General features: G+C 35.7%; 1 protein-coding gene across 1 annotated transcript in view; it reads left to right on the top strand.

Moving 5' to 3' along the window:
- Positions 1–12,175, top strand: part of LOC126754464 (uncharacterized) — a 213,850-nt gene extending 201,675 nt beyond the window's left edge. Inside the window, exons 26-33 of the mRNA XM_050466433.1 lie at positions 8,691–8,841; positions 8,904–9,087; positions 9,163–9,349; positions 9,417–9,552; positions 10,971–11,107; positions 11,178–11,367; positions 11,445–11,601; positions 11,667–12,175. Coding sequence (XP_050322390.1) covers positions 8,691–8,841; positions 8,904–9,087; positions 9,163–9,349; positions 9,417–9,552; positions 10,971–11,107; positions 11,178–11,367; positions 11,445–11,601; positions 11,667–11,739 — 1,215 coding nt within the window. The 3' untranslated portion in view covers positions 11,740–12,175. The remainder of the gene's footprint in view (positions 1–8,690; positions 8,842–8,903; positions 9,088–9,162; positions 9,350–9,416; positions 9,553–10,970; positions 11,108–11,177; positions 11,368–11,444; positions 11,602–11,666) is intronic.
- The last annotated feature ends 11,489 nt before the right edge of the window (positions 12,176–23,664 follow it).

The raw sequence follows: 23,664 nt of genomic DNA, 5'->3' as shown, positions 1-23,664 counted from the left end.
CGTGCTCGACCACAATACCGTGAGGCAGGGCCCTGACGCCTGTTGCACGAAAACAGCGGCTGTCACTGAAAAACTCCATATTAACTATGGAACTCCCATTTATTCATTTTACATTGAAAGGGCACTGATTTAGTCAGCTATCCAAAAGGCGACGACCGATATTCTCAAGAGCATTCCGAAAAATGACCTTAAACACTGATTTGAAATGCTAACACAAGGAAACTACTTTGAATAAAAAAATATAACTTTTGAAAAATATTAATTTTTTGTTGTTTTTTTAACAGTCCTGTTTCTTTTGCGACAGACCTTGTATATTGTAACTCTCGGCCTCATGTTGCAAGACTGGTTAAAAACTGTTCGGAAACCAGCGGCTAGAAAGTATAGAATCCCATTTATTCATTTTACATTTACACATTTAGTTGATGCAGAACGCCATCACTGCAATACGATTCACATCAGTATAGAGAATCAAAAATTGATTGATTTTAAGCCACTAAGTCGGCGCAGTTCTTTTGTGGATGAGTCCACAAAGAGTTAACATGTTTTTCTGGAATAATCGTTAAAATTTTGAAACCACACAAATATAATTTGTAACTCAATATTACTATAATGCCTAGTTGCTGAAATTCCTTCGACTTTTTCCAACTATACTTTTGCTCCCTACAATTACTGTTAGATAGACAAATAGACAAATACAAATAGACCGGCTAGCTCTATTCGGGTTACCAGATTTAGCGATAGTGCATATAACCAAGATACTTTAACTTTTGTAATAATCCAATAATGCTCTTCATCCGGTTAGATTTCTTTTTTATTGTACTTCTACATATATGATATAAACGAATCTATATCTATGGCTGAGCAAAGAATTTTAAAATAAAATAATCATGAACATATTTACATATTTCTTCTGTATATGGTGCTTATTAACTCCGTTATGTTTGCTCACTAATAAACAGTAATGAGGTGACAGCTTATGGTGGAAATAATTATCTAATTTTCCATAGTGTAAGCTTAGATAACGTGCAAAAATATAATAAACAAGTAAGCAAGGGCTAAGTTCGGGTGAAACCAAACATTTTCTACACTTGCACCTTTTAGGAATCAAAGCCAGGGAAATAACTTAAGGTGTAACAAGAAAAAATGTTAACTTCGGCTGCACCGAAGCTAATATACTCTTCACAGGTGCATTTCTTTTAGTAACTATGTGTCCAGTTTGTATGGAAGCTATATGCTATAGTAATCCGATCTGAACAATTTTTTCGGAGATTATGTTATTACCTTAAGCAGTAATCCATGTCAAATTTCGTGAAGATACCACGTCAAACGCGAAAGTTTTCCATACAAGCCCTTGATTCCGATCGTTCAGTTTGTATGGCAGCTATATGCTATAGTAAGCCGATCTGAACAATTTCTTCCCATATTGCATTATTATCTTAGAAAATAACCTGTGCCAACTTTCGTGAAGATACATTGTCAAATGTGAAAGTTTTCCATACCAGCACTTGATTCCGATTGTTCAGTTTGTATGGCAGTTATATGTTATAGTGGTCCGATATCGGCAGATCCGACAAATGAGCAGCTTCTTGAAGAGAAAATGACGTTTGCAAATTGTCAAAACGATATCTTAAGAACTGAGGGACTAGTTCGTATATATACAGAGAGACGGACAGACAGACGAACATGGCTAAATCGACTCAGCTCAACATACTGATCATTTATATATATACTTTATAGGGTCTCCGACGCTTCCTTCTGGGTGTTACAAACTTCGTGACAAACTTAATATACCCTGTTCAGGGTATAAAAAGAGAGGATCGGAATGCAAACAATTATATATATATATATATATACTATATATAACTTATACACTAACCGACATATTCGACATAAGGTTTGTTATAAAAACGAAAATTGGCAGTTGGGGTAGTATTGACCCGATTTTATCTATTTTTGCCAAAACCACACACTATTAACATGCCACATGCTAAAAAAATTTTCCGTGGATTTCATTAAGGCACATCACTTACAATTACCAATGGCGGTTAGGCCAAAGTTTCACCCAATTTTATCCATTTTAGGCACAAAGATAATCTGTTATGATTCAAACACGCCCTGTCATTTTCATTGAGATAACTCAAATATTTACCGAGATATGCGGTATGAAGTCACCTGGAAGTTCGAAAATCTTGATATGAGGTAACTATATGGGATCTCAGGGAAGTATTAACTCCATTCAACTCATTTATGACACACAGAGATACTATTATCAGGAAATTATTTTCACTGAATTTCAATTGTATCAATGTCCCATACATTGACCGAAATTTCCGGTGAAAGGTCAATTATAGAAATTGGGGTCCACATATTCGGTACCTAGGGGCTTGAAAGGTTTTTGCCGGATTTGGAGAATTTTTGGCCATAAGGTTGAATACTCTCAAGGCATTATTAGTGCAAAGTTTGATCCGGTAGTATTAAATACTTCTTAAATTGTTTACCGGAAAGTGAAAGAATCAAACGGAATTTAAAAGTGTGTTATATGGGAATATCAGTCAATAGTGCCATGTACCGAATTTGGTTGAAATCGTTGGAGCAGGTCTCGAGATATCTGATTTCACCTAAGAGTGGGCGGTGCCGCCGTCATCGTCCGATTTGGACCCCCTATTGCTTTAAAGCTCTATCATATCAACTCGGTCGTAAAATTTAATGTCTCTGTGGTATTTGGTTGTGGACTATCGCACTTTTTGTATTTTTCAACAGTACCGTTATATGGGGAGTGAGCGAGGTTATAATTCGAAGTCATTCATTTCCACATTTCTCTTTCTTAGTTTTGTGCTTGGTTATGGCTTTTTTATAAGTTTTTGTTTAATGGCTCACCTTCGAACTCGTTCTTTTCCTTTTGCCAAGGAACATGTGTACCAAGTTTCCTTGCAATGTCTTAAGTTTTGCTCAAGTTAAAGCTTGCACGGACGGACAGATCGGATTTCAGCTCGTCTCATCATCCTGAATATTTATATATACATAAAACCCTATATGCTATATTTGTTCGATATCGGCGATTCCTGATGTGAAAAAAAGAGTGTAAAAAATTGCAGGTCGATAACTCAAACCCTGAAGAACTAGTTCGCGTATATATAGACGGACAAACGGAGATGACTAAATTGACTAAGCTCGTCACGCCGGTAATTACTCTTATATAAAAAAAAATATACTTTTGGGCCTCCCACTTTTCCTTCTAGGTGTTTCAAACTCTTTGGTAAGCTTAAAATACCTTGTTCAGTGTATAAAAAAGCTTAATTTAACAGTGCTTATCAATAAACAGAGGCGTCTAGTATTCTTGCTTGTCATTCACTGCCGATTCATTCAAATATGCATAGTACGTATCGTATGTATATCCCCTGTGATTAGATAACGCTATATTTATATCTATTTAAAACTTGCTAAGTCATTATTATTGCTCAATACAGGTTACCCGACGTCACACAAACGTTTTCACCTCAATAAACCTTTTTGGGTACTTTTAACCTTTTGGGTATTTTTGTAGAGGTATGCATACAATTTCTTAAGGGGATAGCTGTCAAAATAAACATGTGTTATTGACATTTCTCATACCAACAATTCTGAAAAGGCTATCGATACAAAAAAAAGCTCGTTTGAATTGGTTCCGAGCGGAAGTGTTAAAAATAAGAGAAGGCATAAAACTGTCACTTTATTGGACGATATTTTGGGGATCGAAGCATGGCACAATTTATTTTATTTCCACGGTCCACGAAACCAGATAATTGAATTTGCCTGTGAACCACCAGTGGTCCACTCCGGGTAGAACGTGTTAATAAGCCACTATAGTAAACGGTAATTGTAGGCAGCATGACTATAGAAACGTGTTGCACATTTATTGAATCATGTTTTTATATTACAAATAGGCTGAAATTTAATTAAAATTAAAAATTAGTTTCATTGCTGGCCGTAACTTCCAAAAAAATACCACACAAACCCGCCAGACAAATATTATGTAGTATATTACATTGTTTGACTCATAGCGCCACTTATCTTCATATGCATTTGGGGAATTTTTTTATTTATTTACAGTGTTCCAATAAATCTTTACAGCCCCTAATAAAAAGTTCATTGATAAAAATCAGTAAAACATTTTAAATTTTTTAAAAATTTTTAATGAGTATTTGTTTACGACATATTTTATTCTATATTATTATATTATCAAATGGGGCACATTGTACGCCAAACATCCTTGTATTATGAGCCATGCGTCGTTCTCTTGCTGGAAATAAAACACGCCCAATTTTTCTAGCTTGGCTTCAAATTTCGTTTCAAAATGTCAATATAAGCACGGTGGTCCATAATTTCTTCAATTATTTGAGTTTGCCAACGCCATTAGCAGTCATACAACCCCATACCATCACTCCACCACCTTGCTTTACTGTTTTAATTGTATTTTTAATGCTTCTCCCGGTTTCCTCCATACTTTAATCCTGCCGTCAGATCCAAAAATGTTGTATTTCGATTCATCGAAGAATATAACACAAACACAAAGATGCATTTTGGTAACTGAAGGCAATGCCTACGGTTTATCACGTTTCAAAAAATATGAGCTGACGAGGCGTGCGTGACTTAAACCCAGCCTTAATTATAGCTTTTCGTACAGTTTCGGGATTAACTTTTTTTTTGGAGAAGCTCTGTAGCGATTTTTTGAGCAAATGAATGGATCTGCATTAACCATTCGTTTAATTTTTAGGCGATCTCCATCCGCGAGAATTGAAGGCCGACCAGATTTGTTTTTGTTTTCTACTCGGCCTTCATATTTTTTCACAAACGGATTGTACAGTCGAACGGCTACGGGACACTATTTTGGCTATTTCTGCGTATGATTTCTTTTGCTTTACATGCAAATTTATGATAAGCTCACGTTCGTTAATGGATAAATATTTACCAGGCATTTTTTTTATAACCACGAAAGTTTTTTGTTAAAATTCACAACCTTTACGATTCAAAAAGTCACTGCTCTTACTTATTTCAAGTAAAACAAAGTACCGTTATAAGGAAGGTGCCTTATTATTTAGAAAAAGAAGTTGCCAACAAAAGTCGAAATGTACGAAAAACGCGTTTAAATAGTGAAATTTTTTTCGATTATTCTTATGTATAGTTTTGATGTTTTGTAATAAATTATATTTATTTTTCGTTCAATATAAAATAAATATATCATTAAATACACACTAAAAAATTAAAAAAAATGTTAAATATGTTAAAATTTTTATCAATATTCTTTTTATAGGTGCTGTACGAAGACGAACACAATATATGTATATTTATCTCTCTATTGCCATTTGCAAATAATGAGCGTTAATACACACAGCTGAGCGATTACCACTCTCTGTTTCGTTTATTGTTTACAAATTTAAAGACTCAATTGGTATTCACACGCACCAACGCGAAGCTCTTTTTCTTTTTGCTTTGTTGAGAGAGCGCCGACAAGAGACCATGGCTAAAGCTATCAAAACTGCCATCAAATAGACTATTGAATAAAAATTCTCCTGAAATAAATGACGAAATCAGTCAAATTGGAAATTGGAATCAAATATATTAGACAATTGTACGTTCTATTCGCCGTTTGAAAATATCGATCAATCTGTGAAATATATTATTGAAACTCGAGGAAAATGTTTTTTGATAATGAGATACACTTTTGTCAAAAAATATATTATTAAAAATACCCAAGACATACAATAAAAATCTCAAAACTTATTTGCGCCCATAGCGGCAGCACCGTCAAATGTTATCAATAAAAGCTTATTTCGACCGCGCTCTCTCGAATCAAAGAGCGAGCGAAGTGCAAACCAAACAATGAAATATCGAAATTATTTTGTTTAGTAGTAATTTACAACGCTTATGAGACACTTAATTAGTAAGTTGCTGTTATCGAACGTGTTAATAATTAATAATAATTAATAAATAATAATTGAACTTGTAAATTAATATATAATAATTAAAGTACAAACATGCCGCAACGTCACGCAGAAGAAAGTGAAATTTTATTTTTACCAACAAATCAAGAGCAGGATGATATTTCTAATATTGCGGCAGCGCCCACGCTTACGCCCCCAAAGCCGCCAAAAAATCGTACGATAATCGAACCGGCAGTGTTTTTAATATACGTTGCCTCAGTGCTTGCAAGTAAGTTTGCTTCAAAAACTTTGAGCTAGAATTTTTTTTGGAAAATAAAAGTATTTAACAAGTGGTAAACTCCAAAAACAGGCGCTGTGTTGCAAAATCAGATGCTTTATCAAACGTGCACGGTGGTTTACGAGTATAATGCGACTGCGTGCAAGCCGATGTTGGGCATTGTGCCGGAAACGAACCAAACAGTTGTGAGTAAAGCGAGTAAAATTATACTGAATATTTTAAAATTATTTATTTTAAATTTTCAAAAAATATTAAAAAAAAGTACATTATTAAAAAAAAAAAGATTATATACTTATCAATAAATTTATATTATTTAAAAAAAAAAATTAATATATTTTTCTAAAATTTCACAAATTATTATTAAATATTACATTAAAAAATTGGCTCTATGGAGGAAAATTAATAACAAAAGTATTTAAAATTTAATAGCTGACATTCTTCCTTTTATAAATACTGACTCACATGAAAAATTGTGCACTATCATTTCGGCATTTTAATACATTGTTGCATTTGCGTACTATTTTAGTATAGAAAATTATCATTTGTGGATATCAGCAATAGTGACTAAACACAATACAGGCGATAACGATTGAGCTCTATAAAAAATAATAAATTACTAACAATCCATTAACCTTAGACGTACTTTGTTAGTCAATTCGGCTAACAATAATCGTGTTTTGCAACCAGGGTAGAATAGCGAAGCCTGACCAGGGACAAATTAAAATACGTCTGAGACAATTTTACAATTTGGTAATTGGTTTGCATAGAGCATAATTCTTTTTTACACCTAACGCTCATCATTAAAAAAAAAAAAAAAAAAACAAAAATAGGCTCTCTTATTTGATTATAATTGACACAAATTTACATAACAGGTCAATTGAAAAGTCCCCGGCCTGACACATAGCTGGCTCTACTAGAATTAAATTCATATGATTTTAGTTAGCCCCAACCTTCAAATGGCGCTTGTATAAATTTGATAGCTGTCGGATAATTAGTTTGTGAATTATATCATTTTGAGTGGAGCAACTTTTGATATTATGAAAAAAAGGATAAAAAGGAGTTCCGCGTGTTAATAAAATATTGCTTTTTGAAGGGCAGAAATACAGCTGGGACAGAAGCTGAACGCAGTAGACGCCCAAAAGATTTTATCACTGACGAAAACATGAAAAAAGTCCCCGAAATAATTTTGGATGACAGTGAAGTTGTGTCAGATAACAGACACTCTAAATATATTAACTGTACAACATATCATTCACGAATATTTTGGTATGAGGAAGGCCTGAGCAAGATAGGTGCCACGCGAGCTCATTTTTGAAAAAAAAAAAACAACGAGGAATTGATGATGCGGAGCAGCGTTTGGAGATGTTCAAGAGTAATAAATCCGAGCTCTTGCATTCATCATTTCACCCCGAAGTCCAATCGACAGACATCCACATGGAATAATTTTTATTGACTACCTTGAAAAAGCAAGAATCATTAGCGACTATTACATAGTGTTATAGATCCGTTGGCCGAAAGACGGTCAGATTTGAAGAAAAAGAAAGGGATGTTTGCCAAGACAATGCACTGTGTCACAAGTCAAAGATATGAGATGCTGATGGTACCGCTGCTACAAATGGGAGCATCCGTCTGCAACCGGCGGATACACTGAAATATCTAGAGCTCGTCCTGGATAGGAAGCTTTAATGGAATACCTAAAGGAGAGCAAAAAAGCTTCGATTGCTTTATAGAGAAACCATTGGCAAAAGGTGGGTGGGCACCGAAAGTGCTTCTCTGGCTCTATGACACCATAGTCAAGCCCATTATATTCAATGAGGTCTTTATATGGTCGAGGGCTCTAGAAAAGACCACACTTGCAAAGAAAATCGGAAGCGTTCAACGGGCGGCGCTAATCGACATGTGTTGTATATTAACGTTCATTACGACCATCGTACTTAACGCCATATTGCACATAGTGCCAGTAGACATCGCCAGAAATGTCTGCGAAAGTTGCTAGCAGACTCAGCAAATCTGGGTTCTTATAAGAACATGTATCTAAACACTCGGCTGTCCTCACACACTTTGACTTTATACCGGATCACTTGGATCCGAACTCTCTCAGCTACTTCTCTGCCCATATACCGACGAGCAGTTTGTGGTTGGGAAGAAGCCGTTAGAGAAGAGGGACAATGAGCTTCTTTACGGATAGATCAAAGCTTAGGGGGAAGGTTGGTGAAGGGGTTTACTGTCAGGAGCTCTCTACCAACTCCAGTTTCAGACTTTCTGACTATTGCAGTGTCTTCCACGACGAGGTTGCAGCCATTAAGATAGCAGTAGATTTACTGCTCCGGAGTGCAGCCTCCTTTAGAGAAGTAACCATTCACTCAGATAGCAGAGCGGCGATACTAGACTTGAAATCCTACTTAGGGTTAATTTATATTTTATTTCAATTTAATAATAACTTTTACTTGTTTTCTTAAACACATTATTTTATATACTACTCGTATTTAAAGGAAATCGAAACCAAAGTGCAACCCTATGTGGCCAACATTATAATGACGAGTTCGGTGATAAGCAGTGTTTTGCCGGCTTTCCTCAGTTTATTTATTGGACCTTGGTCGGATAAGTTTGGACGCAGACCGGTGCTTGTAGCAACTTTTTCAGGTAAGCAATTTCTTTTAATAATTAAAAAACAATTAATGGAACGAAACGTTTTCGTCAAATAGCGGCCTTCATCGGACACTCTATAACAACCATTCTCGCAGCAATATCTCTGGCAACACCTTTGAATCCATGGGTTTATATATTATCGAATGTACCGTTGGCTTTGACCGGTGGCACCTGCGCGTTAATAACAATGGTATTCTGTCTAGTCTCCGACGTGTCGGACGAGGGCGGCAAGGCGAGACGGTAAATGTTGAGTAAAATTAAATATATTAAAGTCGTTGCCTAAATATTTTTTTTAACATACCCTCCCATATGTAGTATGTTTTTTGTGGATGGCGCTTTGGGTATTGGTACGCTTATTGGCAATGTGATCAGCAGTTATATATTGGCTGGAACCGGCACCATAGGAGTATTCATCATTGCTGCCAGTATGGATTTGCTAGCGTTGCTGTATTTGCTCTTCTTCGTGGGCGAAAGTTTGAAGATACAACACGAACGAAAAGAGGTAAATGTTTTTGTTTTCGGAGAAACCGTTTGAAAATGTTATTGAAATTCATTTTATCTCTCAATAGTCAAACTTGCGAGAGTTCTTCAAGTTCGGCTTGATTAAGGACTTAGTAAGGAGCTGTCTAAAACGCAGGCCACACTACGATCGTGCCATTATTTGGTGTATAATGTTCACCTTGGTCACTACAACATTTGTAATGCGTAAGTATTGATTATTTTGAAGACTTTTCTAGTGATTTAGGCGGGTTTTGGGGTAAAATTGTTTTAAGGCCAGTATAACGAACTCGAACGAAATTGCGTTGTAAAAGGGAATGCAGTTTTGAGCGTAATATATAGAGCACAGCCGTAGTAACGGATTGTGATATTTTTAAGTTGTTCTGCGTTATTCAAAACGAAGCAGTTCGAATGTTGCCACCTGTGCCAAAATATTATTTTATGTCGAAAAACTCGACTGTAAAACGAAACATTATAATTTCGAAAAATGTTGGAAAAGCGTAAGTGCAGTTATAACTAATTTTTGTACAGGGTTGCCGCCTGTGCGAAAATATGTATGTATGTCGAAAAACTAGACAGGAAAACGAAACATTAAAATTTCGAAAAATGTTGGAAAAGCGTATGTACAGTTATAACAAATTTCTGATAAGGGTTACCACCTGTGCGAAAATATGTATGTCGAAAAACTAGACAGGAAAACGCAGCATTAAAATTTCGAAAAATGTTGGAAAATCTTATGTGCAGTTATAACTAATTTTTGTACAGGGTTGCCACCTGTGCGAAAATATGTATGTATGTCGAAAAACTAGACAGGAAAACGAAACATTATAATTTCGAAAAATGTTGGAAAAGCGTAAGTACAGTTATAACTAATTTTTGAACAGAGTTACCACCCATTTGAAAATGTTTAAATAGTAAAATAGATAAATTGAACAACTTACTACAATATGGTGGCTATAAACTGTAGGTTCTTACGCAGACTTTAGTAGGAAAAAATTTTGGGTGATGTTGCCACATGTTTTGGAAATTGATATTTTTAATGAAATACTAAATTATTGTTTTCAAAACATATAGTTTTAAATAATATTTATTTTAGAGCTATTTTTTGAAGAGTTGCCACCTTTTCATAATTTTTTTTCAAGCGAGTTGCTAAAATAAAATTAATAGTGCAATATTGGTTAAAAATATAAGGCATTTGTAAAAGACATAATAAATGTAATGTGTTTTAGGTAAATTTTAGTGTTAGCTGATTTTTGTATAGAGTTGCCACCTATTTGAAACTTTACAATCAGTAAAGCGCATAAGATTAACGAACTACTACAGTATAGCGGTTATCAAACTGTATAGGCTAAGGAAGACTTTGTTTGAACATAGTTTTTGGCAGGGTTGCCACCTGTTTGGAAATTTCACATTTTATTTTTAAATAAAATACTAAACTATAGACAGCAAATAGTTTTATAAACGATTTATTTGAAGGATATTTTTTCAAAGAGTTGCCACTGGTTCAATTTTTTTTAATAAAATCAACTTTGGAATATTATTATCAAACATTTGTGAAAGACTTGATACTATACTATGTATGTACATCGAAATTTTTGAAATAACGAATAAATTTTTCTTTACAGAGGGTGAGTCCAATGTTTTTTATCTGTTCCTACGCAACAAATTCAATCTCACGCTGCAGCAATTCACGACCTTTAATGCCGTCACGATCTGCATTAAAATGGTTGGTTGTGCTCTCATTTTGATATTGTTGCGAGTGGTGAGTTTAAAAGAGTTAATATCAAATATTCTAACAAAAAATAACAAAAATATTCCAACATTATTTACAGCTATTCAAGGCACCTCTTACAGTTGTCGCCATGCTTGGCTTGTTGGGTTGTCTCACCGACAGTTTAATACGCTCATTGGCGCAGGTATTTTGGGAGATGTACTTGGCCGCGACTTGTGGCTTCATGGGCGGCATTAACAGTCCGATGTTGCAAGCGGTACTCGCAGGCTTGGTTGAAGCCACCGAAATCGGTGAGTTGGCAGATGAATTTTGGGTTTTAATACAAATTAAGTTTTAAATTAACATTTTTTTTGTTTTTGTACTGCAGGTAAAATCTATGCTGTGATCTCTTCATTGCAAACACTTTCGCCGCTGGCTTCGGCGCCGGTTTACACCGGTATTTACAGAGCGACACTGGAATCATATCCTGGTGCGTTTTACCTGCTGAGTGCCGCAATTTATTGCATCTGCTTTGTGCTTATTACGTAAGTGTATTTTGAACAAAAATTACTTCAAATTAATAAATTTATTAATAATATAACTTTTCCAGCGTCTTGTTTATTATGCAAAGAATCGGTGCCAAAGCTGCCAAGCAACAGTCAACGGCTGAGGGAAATGTTTAGCAGAAATCTGCTATTTGTACAAACAACTTGATACCAAAACAAAATTTTTATATAAAAAAGTATAAATATTTTGACAGAAACCAGTATTTACATATTTATGTACTTGCATGTATGTATGTATATGCGTGTGTCTGAGTAATGATTAAATAGGCTTAAGATCTGCTTTAAGTTCGCTAAACATAAGTGCATCTATTTAGCTGAATATAATATCTGTATATATGTATGTATGTAAATATGTATGTTTAGAGTAAAAAATTAATTAAGAGAAAATATTTGTAGATATGAATATTAATATGCATGTGGGTCTATATAGAACAAAACTAGAAATTATTTACAAAAAAAGTAAGTTGTCCATACTCGTATTATTTAAAATTCTAAATAAAATGAGGTAAGGCGGTGAGTTCAAACACAACTACGCATAAAGTATAAAAACAAATATTAATCAAGGAAAATATCTTTTTTATTTTTCAAAACAAGATCCATAAACCTTTACATGCGCTTAAACCATTGGTCGAAGCACTGTTGTCACAGAGATTGAGGTATCTCCAAAATATAATAGGTTGTCAAAAAAGTCTTGCGGTATTTTCGCTAGTTGGCGCTGAAAGCGCGTAGTTCAAGTTTTATTCGTCGCATCGGGTCATGCTATACCTTTTTGGAAAGCCCATTTCACGCGCTAACACGTGTTTGATTGATTGTCGTTTCTTTTAAGTCATTCGTGAGTTATAGCGTCGCAAACATGGAGCAAAATAAAAGAAAATACGGCATATTTTACAGTACTACTACGATAAAGGCAAAAATTTGTGCAGTTTATGGACCCGATACAGTTTCCATTTCCACCGCACAACGATGGTTTCAACGTTTTCGTTCTGGTGTAGAGGTGGTGGAAGATGTGCCACCCTCCGGAAGGCCTGTCGTCGAAAATTGCGATAAAATCGCTGAATTGGTCGAAAGAGACCGGCATAGTAGCAGCCGTAGCATCGGTCAAGAGCTGGGCATGAGTCATCAAACCGTTATAAACCATTTGAAGAAGCTTGGAGTCACTAAGAAGCTCGATGTATGGGTGCCACACGAATGGACGCAAAAAAACATCTTTGACCGTATCGACGCATGTGAATCGCTTCTGAATCGCAACAAAATCGACCCGTTTTTGAAGCGTATGGTGACTGGCGATGAAAAGTGGGTCACTTACGATAACGTAAGGCGCAAACGGTCGTGGTCGAAAAGCGGTGAAGCGGCCCAGACGGTGGCCAAGCCTGGATTGACGGCCAGGAAGGTTCTTCTGTGTGTTTGGTGGGATTGGCAGGGAATAATCCACTATGAGCTGCTCACCTATGGACCGCTTGAAGGCAGCACTCATGCAGAAGAGACCATCTTTGATCAACAGAGTCCGAATTGTCTTCCATCAGGACAACGCCAGGCCACACATATCTTTAGTGACGCGCCAGAAGCTCCGGGAGCTCGGATGGGAAGTTCTTTTGCATTACCACCTGTTTCTGTCCATGGCGAACGCGCTTGGTAGTCTCAAGTTGGCCGCAAGAGAGTCCTGTGAAAACTGCCTCTCCGAGTTTCTTGCCAATAGGGAAGCGAGCTTCTATGAGAGGGGCATTATGAAGTTGGCATCTCGTTGGGAACGCGTCATCGAACAAAACGGCGCATATTTGACTTGAATCGCATTATTGTAACTAATTTTATGAACAATTGAAAATTCAATAAAAATACCGCAAGACTTTTTTGACAACCTAATATGTTCTGAACACATCAACCGCTTCTCCAGGTGTCGATAAAATAAAAAGAAAACTTTTCGGTGGAATACTCATCAAATCGATTTTTGAGTGCTCAAAAATGCAGTTGTTTCAGTCGATGTGTGGAAGCTCGCATTGTCGTGATGAAGAGTGACCCGTTCTCCGCGGTTGGATTTCCTGATTTCTTGAAACACAACTGGCGAAAAAAATGGTTGTGCACCACTCAGAATTTAGTTTTCTGCATTGTTCTAGTGGAATGGTTGCGACATGTCCAATTTTCTAAACAAACAGGCAACTATCTGCTTGGAAGCGGCCCGTACGCGAACAACGTTTGTTGGATTCGGCTCATCTTGAAACACCCATACAGTCGACTACTGCTTACTTTCGGCCCCATACGCGTAAAACCCCGATTAATCACCTGTCACGTTGTCATAGACGTGTTTCGTAGCACGGTTATCGTTTTTTTGAAACTTTTTTCTCGACCAATCGACACGAGCCTTTTTCTGAGCAATCGACAAATTGTATGAGTTCCAACGTGAAAAAAATGATTTTCTACAATGAATTGCTCATGATGGTATAGTATGTATGCTGGTGCCACTAGTGCCTACAGTTGTCTCAATCTCACGATAGCTTACATAACGAAACGTAAAATCAGTTTGCTCATAGCATCAGTAGTTTCCGCAACGATAACTAATTTTAGATGATCTTCACGAAATTCCTCTTAGAGTGCTCTGCGACCTAGGTTCATTCAACATACCATCGATAAACACTAATGTTTGATGAAGCTTCATCGTCAAAAATTGAATTCAATTCATCGTTCACCGTTTGCTGAGATAACCCACGTCGAAAGTAAAAAAAAAAAAATTAAATAAACGCGCGAAAATGTTTGCGATTGAATTTTATTTTCTTGGATGAAAAATGTTTACTCTGGTTGCACCAAAGCTATAACAAACTTCACAAACAAAAAAAGATTCAAAACTAAATTTTGATTCATTAATTTGTATTGACAGCTATGCTCGATCTGAACAACTTCTTCGGAGATTTCACTGTTAGTTAACAACCACGGTAACTCAAGCATACCCACAGGACATATCAGAGGAAAATTTGTTTAGATCAAACGCTGTAATGCAAAATAAGAACCAGTTGTGGCAATGGATGAAAGACAGTGGATAGGAAATTTATGATCATTGCCTATTGAGTCCGCTGAAAGATTATTGTCCGATAATCAACTTTAGTGTTGAGTTATTTATTCGAAGAGACCGAAACCCATGTCGTCGTCTTCCTCAGACTCCGACTCCTCCTTTTTGGACTCCTCCAAATAAAAATTGGATTACTGAAAACGCAACAGTGGGCCGGTAAGGTCTCATTTATTTTCACCAACTATTTTCAACATCAGATCAAATTGCTTGGCCAACGTCTGAGAACCCATGTAGATGTTCGGCTTCAAAGTTGTGCCACAATGAGTTGCGCAATTAATGAAACTTTTACTGATGAATAAAGTTTTATGAACGTGGAAATAATGTGCGTGTTACTTTCATGGAAATATTTCAACTCTAACTCGAGTTATGCTTGGACTGACTCACGGTCGAACAGTTTGTCAGATTAATTGATTCAGTGTTGATATTCTATTATGAGGTCTTACGAACAAAATTATAGAAATTCGAACATATTTTGGTACTAAGCGTAACTGATCAAACTAAATTTAAATTGTATGTAAAACAGACAGACAGACATTGTATGTCTTATACCGCCAACAACCTCCCCGATATTATTTGATGAGCACGGCGATTGCTTGCATTCAAAGCTCCTTCACAATATGTATAGTAAGTCCAATGTGGAGATTTTGCAACGTTATCAATCAAAAACATTGCGGTCACTTATTAACGCCCCATGGTTTGTTACCAATGAAGCTATCCATAACGACCTAGGTATTCCCTTTATAAAAAATGAGATCCCTAAATATAGTGCTAGATATCTTGCACGTCTCTCAAACCATATAAACCCAATTGCTGTTTGTCTGTTAGATACAACTTATGAAACTATACGGCTAAAACGTTCTCATATCTTAGATTTACCATTTCTCTAAAACTTTCTTAGATTTAAGTCTGGCAAAAAAAAAAAAAAAAAAAAAAAAAAAAAATGAATTTTTGATGGATGTATTTAATAACCTAAGTTAATTATATTTTACTTATGTATATGTAATAAATTAAGTAATCCTTTATGTAGATTTGCTCAAGGACAAATCTACCTCTGCCATTACCTACTAGACCTAATTTACTGAATATCTTAATGTAGATAGATTGTAAATAAAGAAAGTTAAATAAAAAAAAAAAAAAACAAACAATATGTATAGAAGTTGGCAAAGCATTGTACAAACTCTTTCCCGACGATTTTGAAAAAAACCTACACCTACAAACATAGATTACTGTCAATTGTTCTTATTACTCAATTTCACTAAAAGTTTTAAGAATATAATTACAGAATATTTTCAAAGTTATAATCAACGCCAAAGAAGATCTCTATTGCGAAAATTTATGTAAGCTTCCAAAATAACTGCCGGGGTAGATAACGGTAACTTATGATATGCAAATAATTCCGAGTACAATTCGTTTATTTTTTCTATTTACTTTCATCTGTGACAATTTAAATATTTGTCATAAAAACATACAGTGAAGGCGATAAAAAATGTGACTTTAGTGAGATTTCCACTTTTTGTGTGAGGAAGAAAAAACTATGGGCAATTAAGGAATTAGAATAATAAGTATATAAAACCTACCAACTAAAATTCGAACTCAAAACTGAGCGTTCAAAATAATATCAATAGTACACTTAAGATAAGATTAGGAAGCCAAATGCCGGAAAAATTCGACGAAAAGAGGCTCTCCAGCGGTCACAGTTGCGGAAAGTTGTGTTGTGGGCCCGAGAAAAGCCATTTCATACCTAACAAAATTTAAGATGAGTGCAAGCTTAGTGTTACTGCGTCCACTATAAGAAAAAATTGACACTGTCCCGCAGAAGCCCAAGGAAGGAGTCAATACTTCAACACCGACATTTACAGGCAAATCTCAATTTGTTGAAGAGTATCTTCATTGGCCACTTAAAGAGCATTTGTATTGGTCAGTTGGAAAATGGCACAACATCGTCTGGTCCGTCGAAACTAAAAATGATTTATTTGGTGCCCGAGACCGCCGCACTGTGTTGCGGCTAGTGGAAAAGTAACTTTTCTCCGATTATTTTTTTCAGTGTTTTTAATTATGCAATTTTGTCACAGACATTCCAAGTAAAAAAAAAAAACACATAAAGCTTATTTTTATGTTGGCCCGTTGATTTTTAATTGATTTTAGAAGTCAAATATACAAAATTTTCACGAAAAGAGGGGATTTCAGGGCTGTATTCAAAATGATCTCATTTGATTTTGGTGACAGATATTTTGATTCGGAAAAAAATCTGCCTTCGGACACGTATCTTCTGTAAAACAAAGGAATGTTATTTGAGACATTTTCATATGCACCTTTTTTAGAGCGAAAACCCGACTAAAGGTCCATTTTTCCTTTAAATTTGGGTTAGGTAAGCAATATCTAAAAAGTCCCAGAGAGTCCCAGTTCCAAACCACTACAGAAATGTTACATAATTTGTTTTCAACGAACTGTGAAAAAATCAGCTGCCCATACCTGCCCTCCTGGGAGTTGTAGCGATTTTAGTATATCACTCTCAGTATTTATTCCATAGAAATAGAACGGAAATTCTCGGAATCACTTATTTTTTTTATTCTAAAATGAGCATAACTCTCTTTAAACTGAAGCTATTGACTTGAAAGCGGTATCAAATTAAAGCTTTTATTGCCACCTTTCAAATAAGAAATGAAATAGATTTTGGTTTTATATAAAATTTCAGAGTTTTTCAACAAATGACCACACCCTATACTTTATTTAAAAAACTAATCATAGGGTATTTATCAGAAATAAAAGAAGAATTAAAATACATTTTTTTGTAAATTTTTCGAACAACTTTTTTTTTTTTTACTTTTGTTGAAAATTTGACCCAAAAATTTTTTTCGGTGTAAATTTTTTTTTCACTCATTCTGTTTGGGATTTCATTCTGACCAATCTGTAGAAGTTTCTCATCGATACAATTAAAATTACAGTTTAGGCAATATGATTTCCAAAAAATTCCGGTTTCGCAACACTGTGCGCCGACAGTATCTACCAAAGACGGAAAATATTTCCTTTGATCCCGGATATGTTTCCGGGACAGCAAAACATGGGGGTACTAAAACCAATGAATAGCAACGCAACTCTTACTATGTTATAGGTTCGTTATGCGGTTTAAAGAAAATGTGGATGCCAAATTGTAAGTTGAAAAAATGGAGTCGACTATGCTGCGACACGCTAAGTGGAAATTGCCACTGAAATGAGTCAATCAACAAGACAACGACCCCAAGCATACCAGCAAGTTGACAAAAAAAACCAGATTAATAGTTATGCGATGAGTTTCACTTAACTCGTTGGGCTGTTGAGTTGAAGAGTAAGGCCTTGCGATCTGCAAGTAATACTAATGATTAGTAACTAATTACACAAAAATAACTTAGCATGAGAGTAATACTTGTCAAGGCACTCTTATCACGTCAGAGTTAGGTAAAACTCATCGCATAACTATTATCAAATGGAGTTGAGGTTATTAACTGGTTGGCTTTGTCAGCTGATATTAATCTAATTGGGTTTTTACGTAGGTAAAATACGAAGTACTTATGAAGTGTGAGGCGTGAAAGGCTACTCTTCTCTAGGTAGGCGCCTGTTGGGCTCCATACCTAGGAGATGCGCAGCTTTATTATTCAACTACAGTTATGGTACTAATTATATAGGTGTTAGTTTTTGATATTATTATAACGAACACTACTCAACAAAGTTTTAACTTTTTTCTCAAATGAAAATTTATATCAAATTTTGAATGTACTACGGTCAGGTTTTCCTGTGATATCAAACACATATTTTTTTGAAAGGTAAAAAACATTGAGAAATTATTGCTTAATATAGAAAAAGTATTTATGATTTTCGTGAATAGTTGGCTGCTGGAAGGTATTTTAAAGACTACCACAAAAATCTGTTAGCATTCCTGCGCTTCATTTCCCTTGATAAGGCTTTTCAATTAGGAAAATGTTCCGATGGGACCTCTCGCCATGTTTTTCACTCCAGCCGGAAAGAAGTCCAGATGAGAGTCCAGCTTATAAATTTTTAAGGACATATTATACCCCAAAGCTTTATATGACATTAATTATTATATGTATAATTACATTTATTAAGGGGGTATTCAAATATATGACCTTGGAAGGATTTTTCAAAATTCGACTTATTTTCAAAAAAAAAATTTTCAAGTCGACGCCATTTTGTTATTTTTTTTATTTTTATTTTTTTTTTGAAAATGGTCAACCCGATAACGACATCCTTACTAATGAAGAATCTTCTTGTTTTTTGTGTTTTAGATCTATACAAGGGTTGAAATTACGTCAACCAGGACGCACCGTTTTTTTTGAAGCCCCCACTCCACCGGCCCGTATCTCGATGAATTTTGGTTTTTTTTTCTTGCAATTTTTTTTTTATATTATTAAAATGTCAATAAAAAACATATAAAAAAATGTATAGTAAAAATGTTTTTCATTTTTTTTTATCTTAGTTTAAAAAATGCCTAAAATTCATGCGTCTAAACCAGAATACCTCCCTAAGTCTTTGTAATTGTCCGATTTATAGTTTGCCAGACAATTTTGGACGTTGTTCGCAAAACATTTCCAGGAAAATTTTTACTGATCTTTAATTTTTCTTTAAAGCCCTAACTCTTTTAAAGCTGGTATATTTTTGGATCTAATAGTTCCTCTTTTATTTTCACCTCGGTGAGTTCTCTTTAATATGCACTATATACAAACGATTTGGAGTCTTTGGCACAGGCAGTTCGGCATTATGTAGGTTGACGCTGTTAGCCGAGGACAAGTTTGGATACTGGATAGTATATATGGACTTGGTTGTGATATATAGTATTTAATTTAAGCCCCATGTCCCATTTAGATACAATATAATAAACTACCAAAAATTATAATAATAATAAACATAAAAACGTGAAAAATTGGAGTGGAAATAATTTCACTTACCCAGTCTAATAGCACATTTAGCTATATCCCTATATCGGCGCTCTGAAAAAAAAAAAAAAAAAACAAATTGTAAAAGTGTAAATAAACATTTAAATGATCTTTGAATATCATACAAGTCAGTGGTTCAAAAAGAATAGAGATAATGGCGAATATATTATATTTAAAGAAATATTGGGTATTTCGACATAATTTCTGAAATATTTCTTTATCATATTTAAGGGTACGCATTGACATTTTGGCATTTACAAAAAATCCAAAACATTTTCTTTGGCTTAAAATACACTTTAGGGTACTAAGAAAAGTTACTCAATTGGTCGAATACTGCAAAAAACATGTTTCATTGTCTAATCGTCAGTTGTAGCGATCAAAGCATTTGGATCAGTGCACTTCAGCACTTAAAATTTTAACGCATTTTTCTCAAAACAAAACTAAACTAATTTTTCGAATCATACATTTATTTATAGTACACTCCGATAAGAATTAAGAATTTGGGGATTTTAAATAGACCTAACCCTTAAATATTCTTCCTTTTGACGAACTGACTAAACTACTAGGAAGCATGTAAGCATTCTAAATTTTTAAGACAATAATATTTATTTCGCCATCACTGTATATGATATGTGCATACAATATTGGCATATAAATGCGAGCTTATCTTATAATAATCATTTTTATCTTTTATAATCAGCCGAATCCACGAGCTTACTTTATATAAGTCTATGTAGACGAGGAAATAAAGAAGCGCAAATAATTTTATATTACTGAAGAAAATTATAACTTCAAAAACATGAATACTAAAGTAGAGTGATCACATAGTCTTTGGACATTACATATCCCCATAGGAAAAAGTCGAAAGTGTGATATCACGCGATCACCGAACTGTTCTCTCAATAAAAACATTGATCGATGCGTGATCTGTTAGAAAAAAAAGCTTTTGAAAAATAGTACCTCTACTTGGAACACCAGTTAGTAAAAAATAAACAAATACGTCAACTTTTCGTAAAGGGTACCACATAAAACTCAAATTCAAATCTTTTGAAATAGCTCAATCATCGCAGTCAGCACTTTTTATAACTTCTCCATAAAAATTAATTCGCTTTGTTTTTATCACCAGATACAGTGTCCAGAGCAAATATTTATGATATTTGTTGTGGTGAATGACAAGCAAATATTACTTTTATTTCCACCTACTAAGATGGAGATACTAATACTATCATCGATAGCACCCGAAAAGTACCGAATATAGCCGACAGTGTATTAAGAGATGTGAATTTTAAGGGTAAAAACTCTCTTCTAACCTAAATATGTTTTTACTTTGAGTTGAGTTCTTCGGAAATCAATGAGAAACAAGAAAAAAAAACGTCAACTTTGACTGCATCGACGCTGTAATACCCTTCACAGGGGCATTTCTTAAAACTTAAATAAGTATAAAAAGATCTTGACTTTGATTGATCAGCCTGTAGTATGCAAGGACTTGATTTCGACCGATCAGTTTCAGTTATTTAGGTAACATACACGGTCTGCCGCAAAAGAAACAGAACTTTTTAAATATAACTGTTTCTGACGGCGCCACTTAATGGTGGGTATATGAAATAAAACGTTTGATCTCTTGTTGACATTTCGTAAAAATTTTAAGACAATTGGATAACTACAATCGATGTTATCGATCAAAAAGTGACAGCAGCTTTTGGTCATCGGTCGTAAAATGCATTTTGAACAAAGAGCAAATATTAAATTTTGTTTTAAACTTGGGAAAACGTTTACTGAAACATATCAAATGATGAAAAAAGTTTATGGTGATCAGTGCCTATCCCGTAGTAATGTGCATGAGTGGTTTAAGTGATTCCAAGAAGGTCGTGAGGACCTCTGTGACGATCAGAAGTCGGTCGTCTTCAGAAGTCAAAAATAAAGACAATGCTGATTTGTTCTTACGATTCCGATGGTATTGTACACCGAGAGTTCGTCCCACTTGGCCAAACGATTAATGCTGTGTTTTACCTTGGTGTTATGAAGCGTATTTTGTCACGCATTCATCGTGCTCGACCACAATACCGTGAGGCAGGGTCCTGGCGCCTGTTGCACGATAATGCGCCGTGTCATCGGTCGACGCTTGTCACTGCTTTTTTGACAAAAAACTCCATATTAACCATTAGTCACTCACCAGATCTGGCACTCTGTGACTTTTACCTATTTGGAAAACTTCATTTGCCCATGAAAGGACACTGGCTTCAGGACAATTCAGCTATCAAAAAGGCGACGACCGATATTCTCAAGAGCATTCCGAAAAATGACCTTAAACACTCATTTGAAATGCTAATTGACCAGGCTAAACGCTGTATCGAAGCACAAGGGAACTACTTTGAATAAAAAAATATAACTTTTGAAAAATATTAATTTTTGTTGTTTTTTTTTTTAACAGTCCTGTTTCTTTTGCGACAGACCTTGTATATCCTATAGTTCCAGTCTGTAGAGATACTCCGCACAGTGGAGTGCTATCTCCGGTTCTATAGACGTTAGAGGGAAATAAACTATTAAGGAACTTGGAAGGCAAAGTCCCTATAAAAGTGGCATATGCGGACGCCATTGCCATCTTAATAACGGACCATTAGCAGTATTATAACCACCACTTGCAATACAGTCTGGAATGCCGCATCGCAAGCAGGTCTGGGGTTGAACGCGGAGAAAACGGGTCTACTTGTGTTCACAAGAAAGCACAAAATACCTCTATACAGGTTCACTTCGATAAATAGGTTACAACTCCCTCTCAAAAAACGCAACAAGTACCTTGCGGTAGTCTTGAACAGCAAACTGCTGTGGAAGCACAATGTGGAAGAAAGTGTGAGAAAGGCTAGCGTGCTTGCTTCATATGCGTGTAGGGAGATGCTCGGCACAATTTGAGAACTCTCTCCCTCCCATGCACTGCTTCTACACAGCTATAGTAAAATCAATTCTGCTGTACGGTGCAGTAGTATGGTGGGCAGGCGTACGGAAATCCACCTGCCGGAAGCCAATGGAAAGTGTTCAGTCTCGCAGCGCTGTGCATAACGGGAACTTTAAGAACAACTCCAACGGCGGCTCTTAAACCGATACTAAACCTGCCACTATAGGCAGAGGTCTTTGCTATTGCGAAAGCCGTCGAGCTGGCCTCTAGTGCACCTGCAGGCAATTCCAGAATCAATATCTACGTAGACAGCCAAGCACCAATCAAGGCCGTAACCTCGTATCGCATATCGGCCAGAATTGTCTTGGGAAGTACGACGATCTGGACAGAAGCATGGTAAAGAAAATCAAAATCCGATGGAACGAGCTACCTGGGTGCAAAACTGCAAAAGTCGTGTGCAAAACGGTAGATCGGAAGTACACAATATTCCTACTGGCATTCGATATAAGATCGATCGGAATACTAACTAGTTACTGTCTGGTGGCAACACACCCGCAGAATGAGGCTAACAGATCGATAAGACTGCAGGAGATGTTTAGAGCAAGGCATCAGGGAAACAACGGAGCAACTCTTGTGTACTTGTTCCGCATTGGAAAGACTACGCTGTAAGCATCTGATGTCCTTACAGTGTGGTGTACTGGAGGAGGTATCGATAGTGAGGCCACAGAGTCTGTTAAAATTGGTGTCAAGCGCAGGTATCCTAAAGGATGACTACTCCTCATGGGCCTAGTAACCGAACTGAATGTGGTATCGCAAACCGGTATATGCGAACTTAGCCTAACCTACACCTACAGACAGGCAGATGGACATGGCTAAATCTACTAACCTCGTCTCCGACGTTTCTATTTGGGTGTCTCAAACATCGTAGCAAACTTCATAAACGCTGTTCAGGGTATAAAAATATATTTCAATTCGGGTTATCGGCAAGAAAGTGTTATTTTAAGAAATAACTGTTAAATGTAAAACACCTGTAATATATAAACACTACGACTAGATTATAATGAAAACTCAAACCGCAGAAGTACATGCGATTTTTCGGTTATTATGAAGACGTTATCGCCTATAATTATGATTGATTAATTGTTAAGATACTCTTCTTGCCA

This window comes from Bactrocera neohumeralis, chromosome 4, assembly GCF_024586455.1.
Source record: "Bactrocera neohumeralis isolate Rockhampton chromosome 4, APGP_CSIRO_Bneo_wtdbg2-racon-allhic-juicebox.fasta_v2, whole genome shotgun sequence".
NCBI lineage: Eukaryota > Metazoa > Arthropoda > Insecta > Diptera > Tephritidae > Bactrocera > Bactrocera neohumeralis.
Note: the sequence above shows the minus strand (reverse complement) of the source record. Positions and strands in the feature narration are given on the sequence as shown.